Source organism: Erythrolamprus reginae, chromosome 9 (assembly GCF_031021105.1).
Source record: "Erythrolamprus reginae isolate rEryReg1 chromosome 9, rEryReg1.hap1, whole genome shotgun sequence".
Classification (NCBI taxonomy): domain Eukaryota; kingdom Metazoa; phylum Chordata; class Lepidosauria; order Squamata; family Dipsadidae; genus Erythrolamprus; species Erythrolamprus reginae.
In genome coordinates, this window is record NC_091958.1 from 1,913,043 (window position 1) to 1,938,402 (window position 25,360).

At 44.2% G+C, this 25,360-nt stretch overlaps 1 protein-coding gene across 4 annotated transcripts in view; it reads left to right on the forward strand.

Moving 5' to 3' along the window:
• The window catches only part of KIAA0513 (KIAA0513 ortholog), a 38,401-nt gene that overhangs the window by 4,586 nt on the left and 8,455 nt on the right, over positions 1–25,360 (forward strand). For 3 of the 4 annotated variants that reach the window (XM_070761847.1, XM_070761845.1, XM_070761844.1), the window contains 8 exons: positions 14,317–14,772; positions 19,611–19,710; positions 19,969–20,042; positions 21,315–21,385; positions 22,091–22,295; positions 22,881–22,921; positions 23,030–23,114; positions 24,310–24,387. In XM_070761847.1, the coding sequence (XP_070617948.1) occupies positions 14,438–14,772; positions 19,611–19,710; positions 19,969–20,042; positions 21,315–21,385; positions 22,091–22,295; positions 22,881–22,921; positions 23,030–23,114; positions 24,310–24,387 (989 nt within the window). In that variant the 5' untranslated portion in view covers positions 14,317–14,437. Of the gene's footprint in view, positions 1–9,334; positions 9,537–14,316; positions 14,773–19,610; positions 19,711–19,968; positions 20,043–21,314; positions 21,386–22,090; positions 22,296–22,880; positions 22,922–23,029; positions 23,115–24,309; positions 24,388–25,360 lie in introns of those variants that run through there. The other variant, XM_070761846.1, reaches the window with a different exon arrangement.

Here is a 25,360-nt window from a genome sequence, read left to right on the forward strand (position 1 = left end):
TCCCCCCCAACTAACTTCAGATTGTGCCCCCTTGTTCTTGTGTTCACTCTCCTATGTAGTTCAAAGTTACAGCAGCCATTGAAAAAAATGGTTTGGGGATACCCAAACTAAATAAAATAAACCCATTCTTATTAACGGACATAGTTACCATATTTTTGGGAGTATAAGATGTGCCTTTTTCCTCCCTAAAAGAGGCCGATGATTTGGGTGCAGTTTATATAGGTGTTTTTTCAATCCTAACTAACGATCTTCCCAGCTCTTACCTTGCAGGCTCTTTCATTGTTGCTGTCTGCAAAGAATGTTTTCCAAGCCCTAAGACTTTGCAGTTTTTCCCCCCATTGCTCTAACTTGCTCTGGATAAGTTTCTTTCCAGCCCTAGCCAGGTGCTAATGATGTTTCCAGCTCTTACCAGCTTGCAAGCTCTTCCACTGTTACTCTCTGCAAAGAATGTTTTCCAAGTCCTAAATCTTTGCAGGGTTTTTTCATTGCTCTAACTTGCTCTGAATAAGTTTCTTTCCAGCACTAACCAGGTGCTAACAATGTTCCCAGCTCTTACCGGCTTGCAAGCTCTTTCATTGTTACTCTCTGCTAAGAATGTTTTCCAAGCCCTAAATCTTTGCAGGTTTTTTCCCCCATTGCTCTATGTTCTCCAAATGTTTCTTTCCAGGTGCTAATGATATTCCCAGCTCTTACTGGCTTGCAACCTCTTTCATGGTTACTCTGTTTGAATAAAGTTTTTTTTAAAGCCCTAACCTAACCAGGGGATAAAATAATGTGCTAGCCAGATGAATGCCTGGTAAACAGATTGTTTTCCCTATTTATCTCCCCAAAAGCTAAGGTGCATCTTGTACTACAAAAAAACATGGTAGGTAGTTTTCAAAGCTGAAAGCGATGGGAAAGAATTGCAGCTTAGTTGACTTGTCCTGTGTCCGCGGGGATTAAATGCACAGAACGTACACATACGAGGAGAACCGAATTCCTTTCAAAGCAAAGCTGGCCTGCCTTTTAATGCTTGCTGCTGGTAGATAACATCTCTAATTTCAGAATGTGCTCCAATAGGCGACAGCGAAAGGAAATCATGTCCTGGATTAGCAAGGTCTGATGTAAACCAGAAGGCCCCGAGCAGCGCACAGCACGCAGCCGTGACTGAAAGCGAGGTTGTGCTATTTTAAAAATAAGTTACGCAACCGCCAGATCTCTTGACTCCCTAGGGTTGGCTTTTACCGAATCCCCAAAATCGGAAAGTCGAAAGAAGCATGTGCAACGCGAATGGCCTGGCGCACTGGCTGTTTGCGCCATCCTCAACCAGAGACCCTGGTGATGTCACTTCACAAAAGCAGCTGGACCTTTAATGTGCCAAATGATGCTCGCACATCCTGCCTTCCTTAAGCTTTTCCCTGTGAGATGCTTTTCCCAAGCAGCATTTTCAGGAGAGCAGAAAGCAGGGTAACACACCGACACAATGGCAAGCTAGGAGCCCGCCCTGCTTCTTTTGGTGCGGTGCCTTGTTCCGCCTTTTAACTCTGCCCTTGGGCACCTCACGCAGTGCTACCCCCGTTTTTATCCAAGCCTGCGCCAGGCGCCTCTTTCCCCCGACAAAAAGGGAGGGGAAAAATAACAACAGCAAAGTGTCAGGCTGCAATTGTGTGTTGTGTAACCATTGGGTAATTCAGTTACCAGGCCAACATTTCCACCAGTGGCAGGGATGCTAGTTAGACCCCCCTTGGCAACCTCCTTGCTTGTCCTTTCGGAAAGAACGGGAATGCTGAAACCTCTCCGCGCGGAGGTCAAAGAAAAGCTCTTGGAAGCCAGAGGTCCTTCCACAGGCAGCCATACGGAATTAAGCGCTTTGCAAAGCTCTTATCTTCTGCAGAGGAGGAGGAAAGGGTGGGGGTGCCCGGAGAAAAGAGCATTTGGGCCATAAATTTGGAAGGGCAGCCACAGTTGTGTGGTTGCTGCAACGGTATGTTAGCAAACTTGGCCAAGTTTAAATGTTCTTGGCACAGCGTCGGGCAATTTGGAAACTTGTCAAACCTCTTTGATTGGAATGGAGCAAGATAAGTCCTTGGTTTAAGACCAGAGGGGACACGATAGTAGTCTTCCAATATTTCAGGGGCTGCCACAAAGAAGAGGGAGTCAAGCTATTCTCCCCAAAGCACCTGAGGGTAGAACAAGAAGCAATAGGTGGAAATTAAACAAGGAGAGAAGCAACTTAGAACTAAGGGGAAATTTCTTGACAGCCAGAACAATTAGTCCATGGAACACCTTGCCTCCAGAAGTTGGGAATGCTCCAACACGACGTTTTTAAGCAGATGTTGGATAACCATCTGTCTGAAGAAATGCAGGGTTTCCTGTCTAAGCAGGAGGTTGGACTAGAAGACCTCTAAGGTCCCTTCCAACTCTGTTCTTCATGTTGTTATTGTTGTTATTATTATCAACAAGACAACACAGCAAACAAGATCACTATGGTGGATTTTGTATTTCATCACCAGTCGGGCGCTTCCCAAGCACCTAGGACTGTGTGATGTATAATAATAATAATAATAATAATAATAATAATAATAATAATAATAATAATAATAATAATAGACTGGAATTGAGCCTGGAATATATGAAACATAGAAGATTGACGACAGAAAAAGACCTTACGGTCCATCTAGTCTGCCCTTATACTATTTCCTGTATTTTATCTTAGGATGGATCTATGTTTATCCCAGGCATGTTTCATTTTAGTTACTGTGGATTTACCAATCACGTCTGCTGGAAGTTTGTTCCAAGCATCTTTCATTAAAATAATATTTTCTCACATTGCTTTTGATCTTTCCTCCAACTAACAAACGTCATAAACGGAGACAGATTCTCAGCGATTGTCTCTAAGATACAGGATAATTCTCGACTTACAACCATACACTTAGTGTGAAGTTACAATGCCACTGAAAAAAAGTGACTTATGCCTGGTTTTCACATTGATGATCATTGCAACACCCACAAAGTCACACATAGAAACATAGAAGATTGACAGCAAAGAAGATTGACAGGTCCATCTAGTCTGCCCTTATACTATTTCCTGTATTTTATCTTAGGATGGATCTATGTTTATCCCAGGCATGTTTAAATTCAGTTACTGTGGATTGACCGAACCACATCTGCTGGAAGTTTGTTCCAAGCATCTACAACTCTTTCCTTAAAATAATATTTTCTCACGTTGCTTCTGATCTTTCCTCCAACTAACCTCAGATTGTGCCCCCTTGTTCTTGTGTTCACTTTCCTATTAAAAACACTTCCTTCCTGGACCTTATTCAACCCTTTAACATATTTAAATGTTTCGATCAGGTCCCCCCTTTTCCTTCTGTCCTCCAGACTAGACAGATTGAGTTCTTCTTCTATGGTCATAAGTTGAGACAGTCATGCCAGTCCTTAAGTGAAGTTATGAATGCATTTTTCAGCCTTTTAAAACATTTTTTGGCAACACTTGTAATGTTCATGAAAAGCCAAAACTCGGTTCAGGGTGGTTCAGCAAAAACACTGTAGTTTCACCTGCTCTATTTCCTCATCGGAAGGAGAACAATTCTATTGTCCATTTTTCATAGCTGGTGACATGGTCATGCCTGGATAGAGCTTGCAAAAGTCCCAGGTGAGCTGGCAAAGAACCATTTAATGCTTGACAGCTTATCCTTGTGTGAGCCTTGCCTTTCTGGAGAAACCATGTGCTTTGCGACTCACACCTGCCCAGGGAGCTCAGGTACCACAGGAATGCAGGACGGTCTTGTGACAGGTGTCAAAAGGGATTCAGCTAAGAAGAGACTTTGACGGACAAGCGACTCCGCTCTAGCCCAGCGGCTTTCATTCAGAAACGGGCAACCTGTAGCCTGGCCAAGTGTGGCGTCATTAGCTAATAAAAAGCACCAGAAGAGAGAATATTAAATAAGTGTCAAGTTGTAGAACTGTAATAATGTCTTTTGGGGGGAAAAATGACAGGTTGGTAGTATACAGAGATATAATAATATTTATATACATGATACTAGTAAGAGAGAAACATTAGGACAGGGGACAGAAGGCACGCTGGTGCACTTATGCACGCCCCTTACTGACCTCTTAGGAACCTGGAGAGGTCAATCGTGGAGAGCCTAAGGGAGAAATGTTGGGGGTAAGGGGTTGACACTACTGAGTCTGGTAAGGAGTTCCACGCTTCGACAGCTCGATTGCTAAAGTCATATTTTTTACAGTCGAGCTTGGAGCGGTTCATATTAAGTTTGAATTTACTGCGTGCTCTTGTGTTGTTGCAGTTGAAGCTGAAGTAGGACGTTGCAGCATATGATTTTGTGGGCAATACTTAGGTCATGTTTTAGGCGTCGTAGTTCTAAGCTTTCCAGACCTAGGATTGATAGTCTGCTTTCGTGGGGTGTTCTGTTTCGAGTGGAGGAGTGAAGGGCTCTTTTGGTGAAGTATCTTTGGACATTTTCAATGTGCAGGACAGAGCATTTGTTGGTTGAGATTTGGAGTTGCCAGATGTTGGGCCATTCAGACACAAAGTCAAGGTCTTTTTGGCCTAGGCCCCACCTTCTGAATGAAGGGAAAAACATGCTTCCAACTGGAAGCATCCCAAAACTCAAGTCTGCCCAAGAGAAGATGAATAAGAGCCGAGTTAGCTTTCAACAGGCCGGACTGAAATGAAGTTAGAGCCCGACTGGCCGGCTGTTCATTTCCTGCCTCATTGCAAGTAATTATTTTTACTGGCTGGTGGAGCAACAGAGGGAGAGAAGTAACAGTTGCTCCCTTCGCTTTCTTCCTCCCACCGCTGCTGTTTGGTTGATTTCCCAAAGGGAGCCCAAAAGTGACGAATGCAGAGAACAGACAGCAAAGCATCCTCACACACCACATACGGGTGCGATGGAGCCAGAATTTGGAGTCTCATTCTGGGGATGGGGGAGGCCCTGGTTTTATGGAACCAGCTGCCTCTAGAAATTTATATCCTCCCACCTTACCGGCCTTTGGCAAAGCTGTAAAGACTTGGTTTTTCCAGCAGACTTGTTGATCGAACGAAACCATCCATGATAGCGAGAGTATGTATGTTTTAGGAGGGTTTTAAATAATGCTTTTTCTGTTACTTTTATGAAATGTTTGTTTTACTTGGTGGAAGCCGCCCAGAGTCCTTCGGGAGTTGAGTAGCATATAAGTACAACCAACCAACCAACAAGCAAGTACCAGAGAGACAGAGAGAGCACCCTGACTCCAAGGACATCTATCTATCTATCTATCTATCTATCTATCTATCTATCTATCTATCTATCTATCTATCTATCTATCCATCCATCATCTCTCTCTCTCTCTCTCTCTTTCTCTCTATCTATCTATCCTCTATCTTTCTACCCATCCATCCATTATCTCTCTCTCTCTCTCTCCATCCATCCATCATCTATCTCTCTATCACTCTATCCATCCATCCATCATTATCTATCTATCTATCTATCTATCTATCTATCTATCTATCTATCTATCTATCTATCTATCTATCTATCCTCTATCTACCCATCCATCATCTCTTTCTCTACCTACCTTCCTACCTACCTGCCTGCCTGTCTGCCTGCCTGCCTGTCTGTCTATTTGCCTGTCTGCCTGCCTACCTACCTACCTATTTACTTACTTGATTGGTTTTTATGCCACCCTTCTTGAAGCAACTCACAGCAGTGTACAGTATTATAAATGCAACAATATATAAAAGAAATCTAAATTACTTTGAAAGAGTTATACAAATTACTAAAAGTGTTAAAAACCCCATATGCAGTCATCCCCATTCATCCAATTTAATCATTCACAGAGTTGGCCTTCTCCAGGTCCCGTCGACTAAACAATGTCGTTTGGCGGGACCCAGGAGAAGAGCCTTCTCTGTGGCGGCCCCAACCCTCTGGAACCAGCTCCCCCCGGAGATTAGAACTGCCCCCACCCTCCTTGCCTTTCATAAAGTTCTTAAGACCCATCTCTGCCGTCAGGCATGGAGGAACTGACACATCTCCCCCGGGCCTATACAGTTTATACATGGAATGTTTGTGTGTGTGTATTTGCTTTTAATAATGGGGTTTTTAGCATTTTTTAAATTATTAGATTTGTTCTTACATTGTTCTTGTTATTGTTGTGAGCCGCCCTGAGTCTACGGAGAGGGGCGGCATACAAATCTAATAAATAAATAAAATAAATAAATAAATAAATAAATAAATAAATAAATAAATAAATAAATAAATAAATAAATAAATAAATAAATAAATAAATAAATAAATAAATAAATAAATAAATAAATAAAATCGGCTGGGAACAATCTCAACTGTCACAGCCCTCCATGCCTGCCGGCAGAGGTGGGTCTTCAGAGCTTTACGAGAGATCAGGAGGGAGGGGGTGGTACGTATTTCCGGAGGGAGTTCGTTCCAGAGGGCTGGGCCCACCACAGAGAAGGCTCTTCCCCTAGGTCCCGCCAGTCGACATTTTCTGGCCAATGGGACCCGGAGAAGGCTAACTCTGTGGGACTAGACTGGCCGCTGGGGTACATGAAGCAGAAGATGGTCCCAAAGATAATCTGATCCTAAGCCATGTAGGACTTTACAGGTCATAACCAGCATTTTGAATTGTGCCCAGAGATCAATTTGCTAGCTTGCAAAGCTTTCTAGGCGTTGCTGGCAAACCTCTGGGAATCTGGGGGGGGGGGGGGGGGGGGAGATGTCAGGAGTCTCCCCCACACAGAAAAAAGGAAGGAGGCGATGGTTAGCTGGCGTTCTAGGTTTGCATTTCTCAAGAGCTTCTGATCCCGAATCGAGGTGACACCCTTGGAAGGGGAGAGAAACGTACAGCCTGCAGCTACTAAAATGCACAACGCAACGGGAAGCCTCTCCCGTCTGTTGCTAGACCTAGAATATGCCGGGGTGAAGGGCTCGACAGACCCCCCTCCCCCAGTGCTGGAGGGTCCTTGCACCACGAAGGGGTGGCAGCCGTTGTCGGCGCACACAGCCTCCTGCGGGGGTGGCCGTCTCAATCTGTGCTGGAGACCACGAGTGGCCTTGTCCACCTGGCTCCGCTCGCTCAGAGGCGAGGAAGAAAAACGCTGCTCTTTTGCAAGCGCTCGGGTGGGAACGGGGGAGGCCGCAGCTTTGCCTGAGTTGGATCTGCCAGCTCCGCCTAAAGTGAAATGGGTTTCAAAGAGCTGCCAGCTGCCCCGGCATGCCTGCCTCCATCCCACGCACATCTTTTGAAACGTCGCCTTTCCATGGCAATCTCGGTTTCTGATCAAGAGGAAAGCGTTTCGTTTCAAGGCAGAGCCGAAAGATGTGAATAGAATAGAATAGAATGGAATGGAATTTTATTGGCCAAGTGTGATTGGACACACAAGGAACATAAAAGAAAAAAGAGACATTTGTCAAGAATCAAGTGGTACAACACTTCATGATTGTCATAGGGGTCAACTAAGCAATGAAGAAACAATCAATATTAATAAAAATCTTAGGATACAAGCAACAAGTGACAGTCGTACAGTCCTAAGTGGGAGGAAAAGGATGATAGGAATGATGAGGAAAAACTAGTAGAATAGAAGTGCAGATTTAGTAAAAAGTCTGACAGTGTTGAGGGAATTATTTGTTTAGCAGAGTGATGGCGTTCGGGAAAAAACTGTTCTTATGTCTAGTTGTCTTGGTGTGCAGTGCTCTGTAGCGACGTTTTGAGGGTCAGAGTTGAAACAGTTTATGTCCAGGATGCGAGGGGTCATGTGCTGTGCTTTGAGGCAGGGATCTCAAAGCTGGCTGGGGAATTCTGGGAGTTTAAGTCCACGAGGCTTAAAGTTGCCAAGGTTGGAGATCCCTGCTTTGAGGGATGCACTTTGGAACTGGAGAAGGGAGGGTGGGAGCATGTTTGGGCTCTGTTGGGACTAAGAGGACAGAATAGGCAGGGTTGGAGAGGGCACCTTGGATGTCATCTAATCCAGCCTTCTACCCAAGGAGATGATGCTATACCAGTCTCTTGAAAGACTTACAGTCCTGGGCTTAGAAAGCTTCGAACTACGTTGCCTTCAAGCATAGCCCATAAAACCATCTGCTACAACGGCCTTCCTGTCAACGACTACTTCAGCTTCAACCACCACAACACACAAGCACACAACAGATACAAACTCAAAGTGAACCACTCTGAACTCGACTGCGGGAAATATGACTTTAGTAACTGAGTGGTTGATGCCTGGTAACCCCCAAAATGTTAACCTTAGACTATCCACTGCTGACCTCTCCTGATTTCTAAAAGTTAATGTTTCTCTTTTACTAGTATCATGTATATAAACACTGTTATATCTTTGTATACCACCAATACTGTATGTACATGACAAAACAAAATAAATAGAAATAAAATAAAATAAATTAGGCGATGCCTTCATTCCTGGTTCCTGCAACCGTTCATCATACACTTTAGCCTCCAGTCCCCTAATCACCTTGGTTGATCTTCTATGCACTCTGTGTTTGTGTGTGTGTATGTGCAAATAGTATACGAACATATCTCAAAAGGGTTCCTACTCAAGTGTAATGTTCATAGCCACTGAGTAGACCTGCACAGTACATCAGCCTTGCAGGGGAACATGGTTATTGTGATCGTTGGGAGTGCAAACTCATCGCCTGCATCCTGGATCGCAACAATTTTATTTATTTATTTATTTATTTGTTTGTTTTGTCAATAGTGGTATACAGAGATGTAACAATATTTATATACATGATATATACATAATAGTAAAAAGGAAACATTAGGACAGGGGACGGAAGGCACACTGGTGCACCTATGCACGGCCCTTACTGACCTCTTAGGAATCGGGAGAGGTCAACAGTGGAGAGTCTTAGGGGAACGTTTTGGGGGGTTTGGTGATGATACTACAGAGCCTGGTAGTGAGTTCCATGCATCAACTACCCGGTTACTAAAATCAAGCCAAGATAGATGTTTATGCGACGTGTGTTGTGTAGCATTTTCCAGGGGAGAATTCACTGCACAACTTTGACGCAGCTGCTTCATCTGTGGCAGGGGCAGCTCCCTCTGGGCCGACCGTTTGGGGTCTTGAGATTAAGCCCTTTTTTGTTTCGCCTGGGGCTCCTCGTGCGCCAGGCCTTTCCGCTGGCGTCCCCCCCTCCAAGGTGAACCGTTGAGACGTCCGCTTGTGGTGGACGCCTTCCACTTCTATCCCGATTTGGCACTTCGGGCGGAAGAAGGAAGCACTCTGCTAAACCCTGATAAGATTTTCTCTTCTGCTTTGGCTGGGCTGGTTCCTTCCCTCCCCTTCTCTCAAATGTCACTGAGCGTGAGTCACGGGGAGATTTCTCCCCCTTCTCTGACGTGGTTTCATCAGGTTAACTGTGAGGGGAGGGACGTGTTTGTTTTTGGATCATCATCTGCACTTCCTTTCTCTGGTGTGAAACTGAGCACCGGACACACTCTCTCTCTCTCTCCCTGGCTGTGCCGCTTTTCTGCTTTCTATCCAGAGGTGCCCAAGCCGGCCAGCTAACTCCAGGTCTCCCCGCTTGTGGGTAAGTCCAGCTCCTACAATCCTCACCCTGAAGTCTGCTCCATTCTCAGCCACCAGGGGTGTGGAAGCTGGAGATTGTCAGTACTACGTACTGCACCGGTTGGGTTTGTCAATATATGAACTAACCAGCAATGTATGTTTGGAGGAAATATTATAATGTTACTTTAAGAGCTAGGGCTGCAATTAGCCATATAAGGGAGACAGATGCAAAAAGGGTGGAAGGTCTTAAGCATCAAACTGATCAGGAAAGACTTCATGGACTCCATCTGTAGAGTCTGGAGGACAGAAGGGAAAGGGGGGGACACCATTGAGACATTTAAACATGTTAAAGGGTTAAATAAGGTTCAGGGGGGGAAGTGTTTTTAATAGGAAAGTGAAGACAAGAACAAGGGGGCACAATCTGAGGTTAGTTGGGGGAAAGATCAGAAGCAACGCGAGAAAATATTTGACTGAAAGAGTAGTAGATGCTTGGAACAAACTTCCAGCAGACGTGGTTGGTAAATCCACAGGAACTGAATGTAAACATGCCTGGGATAAACATAGATCCATCTTGAGATAAGATGCAGGAAATAGTATAAGGGCAGACAAGATGGACCATGAGGTCTTTTTCTGCCATCAATATTCTTATGTTTTTATGTTTCTATGCATTGCTTTTTATTGAATTGTAATGTATTGTTGGTTATGGGTGGCTGTTGCGGTTAGTCTTGCTAATGCTTGCTGTTGCTGTGTGCTAAGTTTTGCTGTGTGCTTAACATTGGTCCATGAATTATATTATGGTATTGTATGGAACTATGTGTGATATTAATGGTTAGCTGCTGTATGTTTAGAACTATATATGATTGCTTGATATGTAGCTAACGGTTTACTGGTTAATTTATTGTATACATTTGTGAATAATATTTATATTCTTGCTGATTAATCTGTGTTATTGGCTGAATCGCCACCACTGCGACATGTACCCTACTTGAAGTTTGGTATTCTAACATTGTTTGTAATCCCAGTGTGGAATGTTAACAAAGATGACCATACCTGGATTCTCAGGTGGAGAGATCTCCTTCCTTCCCAGCTGGGAAGAGCCTCTTGGTAGCTTCCTCGGCACTTCTAGGAATTGTGGTGACCCCAAGTCTTGAGATCTCTCAAGAATAACTCCATTGCATAAACTGACTTCATGTTTAATCTCACCGTGGGAATTTTGGGGGTACTACGGGGGTCACCATCATTGAACTGCTGGACAATACTGCTTGGTCTGTTGTGTGGGTGTTGGATGGTTCAGGTGGGAAATTGTGGTGGGTTGAGCAGGTTCTTTCGCATTGTTACGTACGTTGAGATTGGTCTTTGGCATCATACGAATTTCATTGCATGGAATACAATGACAATAAAGTATTTATTATTACACTGCTCAAATAAATAAAGGGAACACTCAAAGAACACATCCTAGATCTGAATGAATGAAATATTCTCATTGAATACTTTGTTCTGTACAATGTTGAATGTGCACAACAGCAGATGAAATTGATTGTCAATCAGTGTTGCTTCCTAAGTGGACAGTTTGATTTCTAACTGAGGCTGACTCTGTAAACTGCTATATAAGTACTATAAAGTGGTATATAAGTCTAAATGCTATTCCTTCCTTCCCTCCCTCCTTCCTTCCTTCCTTCCTTCCTTCTATCGCTATCTCTTTGTCTCTCTCTTTTTCTCTCTCCTTCCTTCCTTCCCTCCCTCCTTCCCTCCTTCTCTCCTTCCCTCCTTCCCTCCTTCCCTCCTTCCCTCCTTCCCTCCCTCCCTCCTTCCTTCCTTCCATCGCTATCTCTTTGTCTCTCTCTTTTTCTCTCTCCTTCCTTCCTTCCTTCCTTCCTTCCTTCCTTCCATCCATTCTTCCAAGTTGGGTAAAATGAGGATCCAGATTGTAGGGACAATATGCTGGCTCTGTTAAAAAGTGCTATTGCTAACATGTTATAAGCCTGCCTGAGTCTAAGGAGAAGAGCAGCATTTTAAAAATTGAATAAATAAATAAAATAAATAAATTAGGGACAGCTCTGCCTTTGTGAGATGCTTAGTCTCCCCTGCCTGCCAAAGTTGCTGAATTCCTCTGTGCAGCTTTGCAGACTGAGGGGGTGGGGGGTAAGGTGTGTGTGTGTATGGGGTGGGGGGTAGAATCTGGGACATCTCATCCTCCTCCCTGTCAGGAGCAAAGAGCAGGTTGATTCAGCCCAAGCAGCTGGTGCAGCATCATCCTTCAGTTCTTTGAAAGGGGATAATTATTTACGGTGAGGGCCCGGTGCAAAAGAGGAGGAATTGTGTGTGTGTGGGGGGGCTCATCAGGAGAGAGGGGCAGAGGCCAGCTGGGAAGATAATATATGCTTTCAGCTTGAGATGTGAGCCCATTCAGCTCCCCAAAGCACCAAGCAGAGCTAGAGGCGGGTGCTGGTGCCAGCGAGAAACCCAAATGAGGTGGGGTGAAGATGAAGAAAAAGGTACCAGTGGCAGATCCAACAGTAAAAAGGAGCTCCGTCTCCTCTACAAGGATTGGCACTCTTGGACATTTGTATTCAAGGATTTATATTCCTTGTAGGCAGCTGGCCATTTGCATTCTTCCTGAGAGCCATTGAGGGCACTTGGGGGGTTTAGCTGTGCCCTCAGGGGTCACCTGAATTGTGCAAATAAGTGTGCAACCTTCTTGGCACTGCCGAAAAGACTTGTGTTGACTTGCTTCGAGTAAGTTTCTTTCCAGCCCTAACTAGGTGCTAACGATGTTCCCAGCTCTTATTGGCTTGCAAGCTCTTTCACTGTTACTCTCTGTGAATAATGTTTTCCAAACCCTGTCTATGTAGATTTTTTAATTGTTCTTTGCTCCGAAATGTTTCTTTCCAGCCTTTACCAGGTGCTAACAATGTTCCCAGCTCTTACCATCTTGCAGGCTCTTTCATTGTTACTCTCTGCGAAGAATGTTTTCCAAGCCCTAAGTCTTTGCAGGGCTTGCTCTGCTTGCTCTGAATTTTTCTAACCAGGTTCTAACAATGTTCCCAGCTCTTACTGGCTTGCAAGCTCTTTCATTGTTACTGTCCCTGAATAAAGTTTTTTTAAAGCCCTAACCAGGGGATAAAACAATGTGCTGAAACTGACCAGACTAAGGATGCTGAACAGATGAATACCTGGCAAGCAGATTCTTTTCCCTATTTTCCTCCCCAAAAAACTAAGGTGTGTCTTATACTACAAAAAATACGGTGCCCCGTCCCCATTTACTTTCAATAAAGATTATATTTTTTTTATAGGACAGGGAAAAATCCCCAGATTTTGGATAGCGCTGTTCCAGCCACTCTCTTGACTTTCTTTTCAATGCCCCCCTTCTCTTCTCTTGGAAAAATTTCCCTTGGAGACATCAGCCTGTCTGGAATCTGCCAGCTGGCTGTGGACAGAGTTTCTGGTGTCCCCCCCACCGTCCCCCCCCCATTGGTCCATGCCAGCCAGTTGGCGCTGCCTGCATTGCGTGACACTCTGCTGTGTTTTGTCGGGTGGAGGTCACAGATGGGCCTGCAGGCTTTTAACACCATAATCAGGCAAATTGCACCCCTTGCTGAAGTGTGATAACAGGGCCTGTTTTTGAAAAGTGCCACCGAGAGAAAGGAGGTGGAACCGGGCAGCCTTTTAAATGCAGGTTGCAGAGCGGCTTAAATTTGCAGCTGCTAGTTTCAAAAGAGCTCTGGGCTTCTCTCTGCTCTGCCTTGCCTGGCCCCCTTTCTAGCTAGGCTTGTTTTGAAGGGGCTGCAGAGTCTGTTTTTTGCAGGAGCAAAAATCCAGGGCAGCCCCACACATCAGGGGCAGGAGGTGATTGACAGAAGGGAGGAAAGCGAGCCAAGAAAAGATGAAATGAGAAATTTCAGGCCTGAAACGACCGCAATTGCACCTCAACCGAATGTTCCACGAGATCAACCAAGCAGGAGAATCCCACTCCAAAATAAGTCTTTGAGGATATCTCTAGAAATTTAAAATGGTGTTTGCGTGGCAGCTTTTGATGGGGCTCTGGGGAAGCGGGGAAGCCTCTGAGATGAGTTGGGGGAAAGAGCAGAAGCAACGTGAGAAAATATTATTTGACTGAAAGAGGGGTAGATGCTTGGAACAAACTTCCAGCAGACATGGTGGGTCTGGAGGACAGAAGGGAAAGGGGGGACATGATCAAAACCTTTAAATATGTTAAAGGGTTAAATGAGGTTCAGGATGGAAGGGTTTTTTTAATAGGAAAGTGAACACAAGAACAAGGGGACACAATCTGAGGTCAGTTGGGGGGAAAGATCAGAAGCAACGTGAGAAAATATTATTTGACTGAAAGAGTCGTAGAGGCTTGGAACAAATTTCCAGCAGACGTGGTGGGTCAATCCAGAGGTACTGAATGTAAACATGCCTGGGATAAACATAGATCCATCCTAAGATAAAATACAAGGGCAGACTAGATGGACCAGGAGGCCTTTTAGATCCCAGCCTCTGGCCACTCTATGCTTAGTATGTTTGGTTTGTTTTGAACGAATGATTTTTGATCTTCAGCTTTTACAGTGTTTTAAACTCGCTATTTGTATTAATTGGATCCAATTGTATTTTGTACACTGTTGTATTGTTGACATGTTGTGAGCCGCCCCGAGTCCATAGAGAAAGGGTCGGCATACAAATCCAATTAATAAAATAATAATAGATAAATATCAGGCCTTCTACAGCCATTGATTTATCACCAACTTCTGCACCAGTTTGACTTTAAACCACAATTCATTCCTCTGTGCATTTTCCCCCAGGGATGCTGGCCAAAGAGGAGTTTTGATCTAGAACATGGCTTGTTCCTGGCGGCCTCCAGCCTTCCTCCAAAAGGGAGTTTGAGATCTTCACTCTCTCAATTCCAGCACCTTCGCCAGAACCATGGAGGTGGTTGACGTCCCCGTGGGAAACCTCATTGACTTTGACTCGGAACCGTCTACCACGGACACCTCCGAGTCGGTCCGTACGGGCCCCTCGACCGCCAATGGCCACGCGGTGATGGATCGCCCTGCGGCCGAGGAGAGCGATGCCACAGAGTCGGCCGACAGTGAGAACGACACCACCGACTCGCCCAGTCACCCGAGCTGGAATAACCACCGACGGTCATCCTCGGATTCCTACTCGTCCAACCACAGCACGGAGTCCGCTCGGGAGGAAGCAGGGTCCGAAGACCGGGAGTTCGTGAGACAATACGTGGAGAAGATCTTCACTGGGGGGTGAGTGTTGCAGGAGAGACCACCCCTGGGGACCTCGGAAGGGGGATGGATGGGCAAGGGGTGGCCTGAATTTGGAACTGACGCAAGTAGACTTGACTTTATTTATTTAATTCATTTGTCAAACGTGTATAGGATAGTATGAGGGTTGCCCAGAAAGTAATGCACCACATTTTTTGTCTTCAAGAATTATTTATTGAACACAATGAAACTTTGATTCTTCCTGTTCGCCACCTTTTGGCACAGATATATAAAAAAATCCCCCCCCATCCGAATCTCAGTAAAGCTTGCAGCATTCTGAGTCACCCAGGCCTGAATGAATGTGATGGAAGTTGAGCGATGGGGGACGGAGAGGCTGGCTTGGCATCTTAGCTTGCTCAGAAGCCTGTTAGTTTTCGGAGCTCTGCAGATTATTCCCTCTTGGATGGTACCAAAAGGGGGGCTTGCCCTCCCTCTGGCGAAGCCAGGAAAGTCTTTGGAGCAAAGCTTTTAATGTCAATTGTTAAAGAATTGATTGAATAAGAAAGCCAGGAGCCCAAGGCAATATTTCTCCACGGTGCACCTTAACATCCTGTCTCCATGGATAAGTCGCTTAATTCCTCATTTTATTTCAAGCAACTTAACCCGAAAGATCTGCAGTTTGAGCCAATTATTTTGGAAGACAAGCAGTCCTTGCAAGCCCCCTGGGGTCCTGGTTAGACTTTTTAAGCCAACTAGATCATTCTAAAGGACAGCTGAAACAAACCTGGTGTTTTCCTGTGGGTACAAATTCATTCATTGACCTCTTTTTCTAGGGTGAGAAGACCTAGACTTGACAGAGGCCAATGTCTAGAGCTTTCTCCGTCCCTTTGCTGGGGGGGAAATTCTTAGTTATAGCATGGATACCCCCTGCACCCATTATTATTAAATTATAATTAGATCCTGCAAATGCCAGTCATGAAAAAGGCAAAGTCCCAGGGATGCTAACATTTCTGTAATAAAGGAAATGGTCCCCTGGAAGAGCCTCCTGCTGGAACAGGTTTTTCCCCCTCAACCATGTCTTTAAGAGGGTTGGACTTCAACTCCCAGAATTCTGTGCTGGTTGGGGAATTCTGGGGGTTGAGGACTACCCTGCTAGAAGTTGTCATGGCTTGGAAGCCCTTTAACCCACTGGTTTTATTCTAGAATGGCGAGGAAAGACTCCGGGACCACCTTCTGCCACACGAATCCCAGCGACCAGTTAGGTCCCACAGAGTTGGCCTTCTCCGGGTCCCGTCGACTAAACAATGTCGTTTGGCGGGACCCAGGGGAAGAGTCTTCTCTGTGGCGGCCCCGACCCTCTGGAACCAGCTCCCCCCAGAGATCAGAATCCTCCTTTTATTTATTTTTATTTATGCATTTGTCCAATACACAAATACATAGGAAGAAAAATAGACATGTGGTAATACATATAAGGGTAAAAGTGAACTTAGAGGAGAGGATATATGAAAGGAAGAGAATATATATGATAGGTGAAAGAAAGGAAAGACAATTGGACAGGGGACAAAAGGCACACCAGTGCACTTATGTACGCCCCTTACTGGCCTCTCCTTGCCTTTCGTAAGCTCCTTAAAACCCACCTCTGTCGTCAAGCATGGGGGGATTGAGATATCCCCTTCCCCCCAGGCCTATACAATTTATGCATAGTATGTTTGTGTGTATGTTTGTTTTTTTAATAAGGGTTTTTAGTTATTTTAAATATTAGATTTGTCATATGCTGTTTTTATTATTGTTGTTAGCCGCCCCAAGTCTACGGAGAGGGGCGGCATACAAATCTAATAAATAAAAATAAATAAATATGTAAGTTAGGAAAACATTCTTTGCAGAGAGTAACAAAGAGCTTGCAAGCTGGTAAAAGCTGGGAACATTGTTAGCACCTGCTTAGGGCTGGAAACAAGCTTATTCGGAGAAAGTTAGAGCAATGAAAAAAAACCTCTGGAAAGAGTTTGGAAAACATACTTCACAGAGAGTAACAATGAAAGAGCTTGCAAGCCGGTAAGACCTGTGAACATTGTTAGCATCTGGTTAGGGCTGGAAATAAACATTCGGAGCAATTATAGAATGGGAAAACCCCCCCTAGAAAGACAGGGTTTGAAAAACATTCCTTGCGGAGAGAAATAATGAAAGAGCCTGCAAGGTAAGAGCTGGGAAAATTGTTAGCAGCTAGTTAGGACTGGAGTGGGGGTGACGGGAAAGCTACATTCAGAGTATAAGATGCACCCAAATTATCAGTCTCTTTTAGGGATGAAAAGGTGTGCCTTATACACTGAAAAATACGGTACCCCTGCCTACAATGCATTCTTACTGTTTGCTCCATTATCATCACTGAATTAACTTATTTGTACATGCTACCTTACTTTTACTATGGATGTTTTAATTTCCTGGATTTATTGCATGCCGAATGCAAGCTGCAGGGAGACCTTGGAACTAAATCAGCATATAAGACACTTATATAAATAAAATACGCTGGGCAGGAGCTCTCTTTTTGCAGCTGGGATTGAGGTTGAGGAGAAATAAGCACGGACAACTTCGTGTCTGTTTTGGTGCCTTTGGGAAAGGTGTTTATTTACCTTGGCCGATGACACAACCCTGAGAGTAGTCGCACAATTGTCTCTTTGTTTTGAGTCAATAGAAAAGGGCAGGTGCTGTGGCTTCTGAGGACAAGGGTTTACCTGAGGCATCTGTACGTTTTAAGGAAAGGATGAATGAAATTCTGTGGGCCACCGGGCGCCTTTGAAACTTGGGATAAGTTGGAAATGTTGGAAGTGTAAAACTGATCATGGAACATATTACCATGCCCAGTAATTGTTGCGACTGTTCCCTGTCTGCATTTAGAAATGTCAGATTCAGAAGAGGAAGACAACATAGAAGCTGTCAATTACCCTGATTTAAGAGATGTGGAGGAGGATAGTAGTGATGAGAAATTAATAGAAAATCCAGAGGATATTAGTATGGGGAGTAATGCTTCTTCAGATAATGAGGGTGTAGAGAACAGTCCTTGGTTAAGTGCCAAATTTAGGAGGTCAGAGAAAAGGAAAGACAATCTTGGGGGAAAGAGGTTTTGAAATGCTATTCAGAGTTTGTAAATTAATTAATTCTCTCACATCTGGAATTGACCGGAAATAATGGATGCTTTTCTGCAAAGTGATATAGACAAGATGGATGCTTCTCCAGGAGAAGGGAGATTTTACATTGCATGATAAACTGTTTGAAAATAGTGTGAACCTGACCCAGAGATAAGGAGATGTTTGAAGTCGACAGCCTGTTCATTTAGAAAGAATTTATGACCCTGTAGTTTAGTCTGTGAGCTTGGAATGCAATTTGCATACCCAAGATGTACTGTGACGAATTCCAAAGCAAATAAAGAAGTGTTATTTTGAAAATACACACCTGTAAAAAGTAGATTCTAGTCAGACCAGAACAGTAATTAAGAAATTTTGGAACACGATTAGCAACTGGATAAAGGAAATGTTAGGATATGAATTAGAACTAAAGCAGGACACTTACCTTCTAGGAATTATGAGAGGACAACATACAAAAATGAACTACTACTATTTTTTCCCCCGAACGCCATCACTCTACTAAACAAATAATTCCCTCAACACTGTCAGACTTTCTACTAAATCTGCACTTCTATTCTACTAGTTTTTCTCATCATTCCTTTCACCCATTTCCTCCCATGTTGACTGTATGACTGTAACTTGTTGCTTAAATCCTAAGATTTTTATTAATATTGCTTCTTCATTGCTTATTTGACCCCTATGACAATCATTAAGTGTTGTACCACATGATTCTTGACAAATGTATATTTTATTTTATGTACGTTGAGAGCATATGCACCAAGACAAATTCCTTGTGTGTCCAATCACACTTGGCCAATAAAAATTCTACTCTACTCTATTCTATTCTATTCTATTCTATAACACATATATTAATGGCCGCTAGGTTAGCACTTGCACAAACATGGAAGAATGAAAGCCCACCTACAGAGACAATAATTAAAAAGAAAATGTTGGACTGTGCAGAAATGAGCAGGCTTACTCTAGAATTGCAAAATGAGCAAAGGAAAGAATTTTATACCATGTGGGAAAAATTGTATAAGTGGCTTGAAAATAATAAATAAATATGTATATAAAAAATTAGATATTAGTAGTTATAAGAGTTCCGTGTAAATACACTGTTCAAAAAAAATAAAGGGAACACTTAAACAACAGAATATAACTCCAAATAAATCAAACTTCTGTGAAATCAAACTGTCCACTTAGGAAGCAACACTGATTGACCATCAATTTCACCTGCTGTTGTGCAAATGGAATAGTTCATTCATTCAGATCTAGGATTAATTATTTGAGTGTCCCCTTTATCTTTTTGAGCAGTATATTATGTAAAGATCAATACATAAATAAACTAGTGATAAGATAGTTAGATAACAACGCATTGAAATGCTGATGCTACAGAAATGCAAGTGAATAGTTACTTGAATGATTTGTTAACATCTTTCATGTAGTTTGTATTGTTTATTATTGTTTAAAAATAATAATTTTAAAAAGAGGGAAAAAACTTGGGATACAGGAGAAGGTCTTTTGCAGCAAAACCTCCATTGTTGGTTTGTTGAAATCTCAGTTCCTTCTGCTTCAAGGGGCCAACTTCACAGAGGTAGCCTCAAAGAAGGTAGAGGTCAACCTATTTTCCAAAACACCTGAAGGCGGGACAAGAAGCAACAGATGAACGGCAGGCAAGGACCGGTCTGCAGCCTGGAAGCAGATTTTTCTATTTATAAGTGTGCAAGGTATGATTGTGACGGTGCATGTGTGTGATTTCAGAGAGGAGTTTGACCAAGAGGAGCAAGCCAGATTCGGAGAGCTGTGCAGCGGCGAGAACACCAAAGGCAGAGAGTGGTTTGCCAGATACGTCAGTGCCCAGGTAAGGAATGCTCTAGGATCAAACTGCTTTGCTAAATCTGGAACCCCGTAGATCTCCGGGAATGTGCCTAGTTTCAAGTTTAATTGGATTTGTATGCCGCCCCTCTCCGAGGACTCCTAGCTTTGCCCCTGGCTATGCAATTCCAGCTTGCTCCAGAACTTCTTTTCGGATTGTTAAGCATCCCAGTGAACCCCCATGGAAAAGCACAGTCTACCATCTTGATATTCCTAACTCCATCCGTTGTCGGTTCCTTTGCAGCGCTGCAATTCCAAGTGCGTCTCGGAACAGACTTTCTATCGCCTGGTGCAATCCTTTGCCGTTGTGCTGTTTGAGTGAGTAAAGCCAGGCATTTGTGTATGTGCTTGTGTTTTAAGAGGACTTAATACAGTGAGCTTTCAGCCCAGCCAGATACACTAAATATTTTGGCCTACATTGCTTTAAATCCCTGATCTTCTAAGCATTCTGCCTGCCTCTGTCTGTCTGTCTCTTTCTCTCTTACACACACAAACAGATTTCCACTTTGGCTCCATAATTCATTCAGTGAAGGGCTGCATTTTTTAAAAAATACCACACTGTGGGCGTGGCTTATTTTGTTCATGTGACCGGGATATGTGGCTTGAAGGTCATGTGACTGGCTTAAAGATGGCCAACTTGACATCTGGATAAGGATGCCTGGTCTCTCCTCGCCTGAAAGAGATTTACTATTACTCAACATTCAAAATACACTATTTAATCCTAGGTATATATGCCACATGTGTACATACATACTTATTATTATTATTATTATTATTATTATTATTATTATTATTATTATTAGACTTGTATGCCGCCGCTCTCTGAAGACTCGGAGCGGCTCACAACAAAATACAAAGCACAAATTTAATATTAAAAACAATTATAAAAACCCATCCAAACAAACCATACATAAAATGAAACAGCTAAGGGTCAATTAGGTCCCCCAAGCCTGGCGGCATAGGTGGGTTTTCAGTAGTTTGCGAAAGGCAAGGAGGGTGGGGGTAGTCCTGATCTCCGGGGGGGGGGGGGAGTTGATTCCAGATGGCTGGGGCCACCGCAGAGAAGGCTCTTCCCCTGGGGCCTGCCAGACAACATATTACACACAGGAACACAAAAATATACATTATCTACTATATAAACTATATGTAGTTTATATACATACACCCACGCACAGCTTTTCTAAAATTATACACGTTCAACCTCATTTACTGTGATAGGAAAAACATACCCAGAGCCCAGAAGGGAAAAAAAGAAAAAAAATCCAAATTTTTTTCTTCTGGTTCTGGGTACCTGACCATACCTGTAGGAGCTCATCACTGAATTCATTCCTTGGAATGACCCTGGGTCTTTCTCCTCCAGAAAGTACAGAATCATAGAATTATGGAGTTTGGAAGATAGATCAGGGCCCCTCAAATCCAGCTTGAAGGTGGGTGGACGTCAACTCCTAGAATTCTCCAGCCAGCTTCAGAAACGCTGCTCTCCAATCCCAACCTCTGCAAAGGGCAGGAAAACCAATTTTTGAGCCACGCTCCCTGGAGTGTGTCCCCCCTACCTCTCCTTTTCACCAACTTTTCTCTTTGGCTTTGTAGATGCTACCAGATGGATGACTTCAGCCCTGCTAAAAACCTGATGACCATGTGCTTCACTTACTATTACATTGGTAAGTGCAGCAAAAAGTCGAATCAGAGGAGCGGTTTGTCACCAGCATGGATCTTCCCAGAAGTATTTTTTTTAATACAGTGGTACTTCTACTTATGAACTTAATTCCTTCTGTAACCAGGTTCTTAAATAGAAAATTTTCTAAGAAGCAATTTTCCCCATAGGAATCAATGTAAAAGCAAATAATGTGTGCGATTGGGGAAAACACAGGGAGGGTGGAGGCCCTGTTTCCTCCCAGGAGATTCCTAGAGAGGCCCCGCAGAGGCTTCTCCCCAGCTTTTCCGGCCCTGTTTCCTCGCAGGAGATTCCTAGATAGGCTCCACGGAGGCTTCTCCCTGCCTTTTCCGGTTACAGTTTCGGAGGCTCGGGTTTGCAAGTGGAAAATGGTTCTTGAGAAGAGGCAAAAAAAATCTTGAATACCTGATTCTTATCTAGAAAAGTTTATAAGTAGAGGCATTCTTAGGTAGAGATACCACTGTATTAAAAAAGAATCCTGTCTGTCTTTATTTATAAGCTGTCATGTGGACTAGTAACTTGGCTTGTTTTTTAAAAAAAAGAAAAGTAGGTCTCTTTTACGGGATTGGAGGCAGCTTACTTTCTATTTTGACTGGGGAATTCTGGGAGTCAAAGTCCAGTCATCTTAAAAGTCGCCAAGTGTTGAGAAAGACGGGATTAAAAGGTTTCTTCTCCCCTTGTCTTCGCCTAGGCAAGGCTCAAACTCTCCCTGCGGAGTGCAAAGAGAAAGCCACGGGAAGCATTGATGCCTACCTGAAGTCTGCCAACAGCTGGCTGGCCGAGAAGAAGGACATCGCCGAACGGCTGCTGAAAAACACCAAGACGGAGAACATGAAAGGGTTCTTCGGGAGCTTTGAGAGCAAACTGAGGGGTCCCAGCGGGACCAGGAAGAACGAGTGAGTGCCCATTGCTCGTCTTCCAATTGCTGGGGGGGAGAGAAGATTGCATGATACTAATAAAAGAGAAACATTAGGACAGGGGACGGAAGGCACGCTGGTGCACTGATGCACGCCCCTTACTGACCTCTTAGGAATCAGGAGAGCTCAACAGTCGATAATCTAAGGGTAAAGTTTTGGGGGTTGCGTGATGATACTACAGAGTCAGGTAATGAGTTCCATGCATCAGCTACTCAATTACTCAAGTCGTATTTCCTGCAATCGAGTTTAGAGCGGTTTACTTTAAGTTTATACCTGTTGTGTGCTTGTGTGTTGTGGTTGAAGCTGGAGTAGTCATTGACAGGAAGGACGTTGTAGCAGATGATTTTATGAGCTATGCTTCGGTTGTGTTTAAGGCGACGTAGTTCTAAGCTTTCTAAACCTAGGATGGTGACCCTAGTTGTGTAGGGTATTCGATTGCAAATGGAGGAAAATCCAGGTTTTAACGGCTTTCTGGAGGACCGGCAGGGTAGAGATAGTACGGCTCTCTGGGGGCAGTTGATTCCAAAGACTTGCTGAACCCCACCTCTGATTTCTTCTTTCTAGGGATGGTGAAGAGAAGCCCAGGGAGAGAATGCAGAAATCAGGTAAGCAGATCCACCCAGAGAGTCGGTGGTAGCTGCAGATCTCTCAAAACAGGGCAACGGAGGTGGACGGTGGTTTGCCTGAATGTCTGAATGTCCCTTTCCGTTCAGTTTCCCTGTACAGCCCCGAGGAGGAAGAGGAAAGAAATGGGGAGAAGATTTACCTGTACATGCACCTCAAGCAACAGCCCATCTGGTAAGGACAGAGAAGATTTGTGATGGTTCGCTCGCGTCCTGCGCAAATAGTTATGGACTCAAAGGGCACAGTCACTGTGGCACTTGAGAGTGGCAGTGAAAGTGATGAGGGGCCAGGGTCAGAAATAACCAGGGCTTTCTGCACTTCCTGGCATGAGTGACTCGGGAAGAGAAGGAGCCTCTTCTGGATGCAAGAGTTCGGAGGGCATCCAGAAGAAAGGAATGGTTGGTTAAGAGTGAGCAGAGCCATGCCCCGTTGCAGAGAACAACAGATTATTCTGGTTTCTAGTTTTATGATTGTTGTCTTGCATTTGAAAGAACATTTTTGGCTTTATGAAGGACTCTGAACTTCAAAGATTATTCCTGTGCATTTTTGCTTTTGATTATTTCCAGCTGGGTAATTATTATTTGGGCTTATCTCTTTCTCTGGGACTCTTGCCAGCTGAAATATCCTCCCTGCTCCTTTCAGCAAAGACATTTATAGACTTTGGCTTCCTCTGAAAGACTTTTACTTGTAAATATACACCTTGTACAAAGTAAATTCATTTACTGTTTAATCCCGATGGTCTGCATTTGATTCCTGGGGGGCCTTGGTGCTAGAACATAACAAGATGGCTTCCCAAACCAGCTCCCCAAATTCTGAAGTTAAATCAATGATTCCTTTAATAGGAGCTCCAGCAGCCCCAGGAAAATGTTTCTCTTTCAATGCAGGCTAGCAAGTCTGTCTGGCAGGGAGAAGAATGGTTGCAGGAACTGGGCATGGCTAATTTAATGAAAAGACGGACCAGGGGAGACATGATAGCAGTCTTCCAGTATCTCAGGGGTTGCCACAAAGAAGAAGGAGTCAACCTATTCTCCAAAGCACCTGTGGGAAGGACAAGAAGCAATGGGTGGAAATTAAACAAGGAAAGAAGCAGCTTAAAACTAAGGGGAAAATTCCTGACGGTTAGAATAATTAACCCATGGAACAGCTTGCCTCCAGAAGTTGTGAATGCTGCAACACTGGAAGTTTTTAAGAAGATGTTGGGCAACCAGTTGTCTGCAGTGGTGTAGGGTTTCCTGCCCCAGCAGGGGGTTGGACTAGACGACCTCCAAGTTCCCTTCCAACTCTGTTATTGTTATTTAATGTATTAAATTTATAAGTCACCCATTTCACTATCCAAAGCAACTCTAGTGTCTCCCTCCCGGTTTTGCAGGCACACCCTGAGGTTCTGGAACGCGGCTTTCTTCGACGCCGTCCACTGCGAGAGGCGGAAACGGTCTCCCACTACCAGGTAAGCATCTCTCCGGGCCCCCTCTGGCTCTGGAGGAGGGCGAGGGGAGGAAAGGTTGGCTGGAGAGAAGGTTTCCCCTGCCTCTCTGGCCTTCCTGCCCCTTTGTCAAGGTGGCTCCTTCCATTCGTTTCTGCTCTCGGATGTTCCTCTTCAGATTTGGAAGCTCTCGGTTGGTTGCCATCGCTCCAATGTAGGGGGAGATTGGTGGGAAGGACCTTCTCTCTTGTACTGTCTTGTGGGAGGCTTGAAAAAAACTAATTCTCTTTCTCTCTTTCTCTTTCTCTCTCTCCCTTTCTCTCTCCCTCTCTCAATGTCTGTAATCCTCTTCTTTTTCCTTGGTTCCTTTCTTCCATCCTTTCCTTCCTTTCTTCCGTCCTTCCCTTCCCTTCTTCCATCCTTTCCTTCCTTTCTTCTGTCCTTTCCTTCCTTTCTCCCATCCTTTTCTTCCTTTCTTCCGTCCTTTTCTTCCCTTCTTCCATCCTTTCCTTCCTTTCTCCTTTCCTTTCCTTCCTTTCTCCCGTCCTTTCCTTCCTTTCTTCCGTCCTTTCGTTCCCTTCTTCCATCCTTTCCTTCCTTTCTCCTGTCCTTTCCTTCCTTTCTCCCGTCCTTTCCTTCCTTTCTCCCATCCTTTTCTTCCTTTCTTCTGTCCTTTCCTTCCTTTCTTCCGTCCTTTCCTTTCCTTCTTCCATCCTTTCCTTCCTTTCTCCTGTCCTTTCCTTCCTTTCTCCCGTCCTTTCCTTCCTTTCTTCCGTCCTTTCCTTCCCTTCTTCCATCCTTTCCTTCCTTTCTCCTGTCCTTTCCTTCCTTTCTCCCGTCCTTTCCTTCCTTTCTCCCGTCCTTTCCTTCCTTTCTCCCGTCCTTTCCTTCCTTTCTTCTGTCCTTTCCTTCCTTTCTTCTGTCCCTCCTTCTTCCATGTCCTTGCCTTGTGACTTCTCTTCGCTCTTCCTGCTGCCACTCCAGAGGGGACACTGGG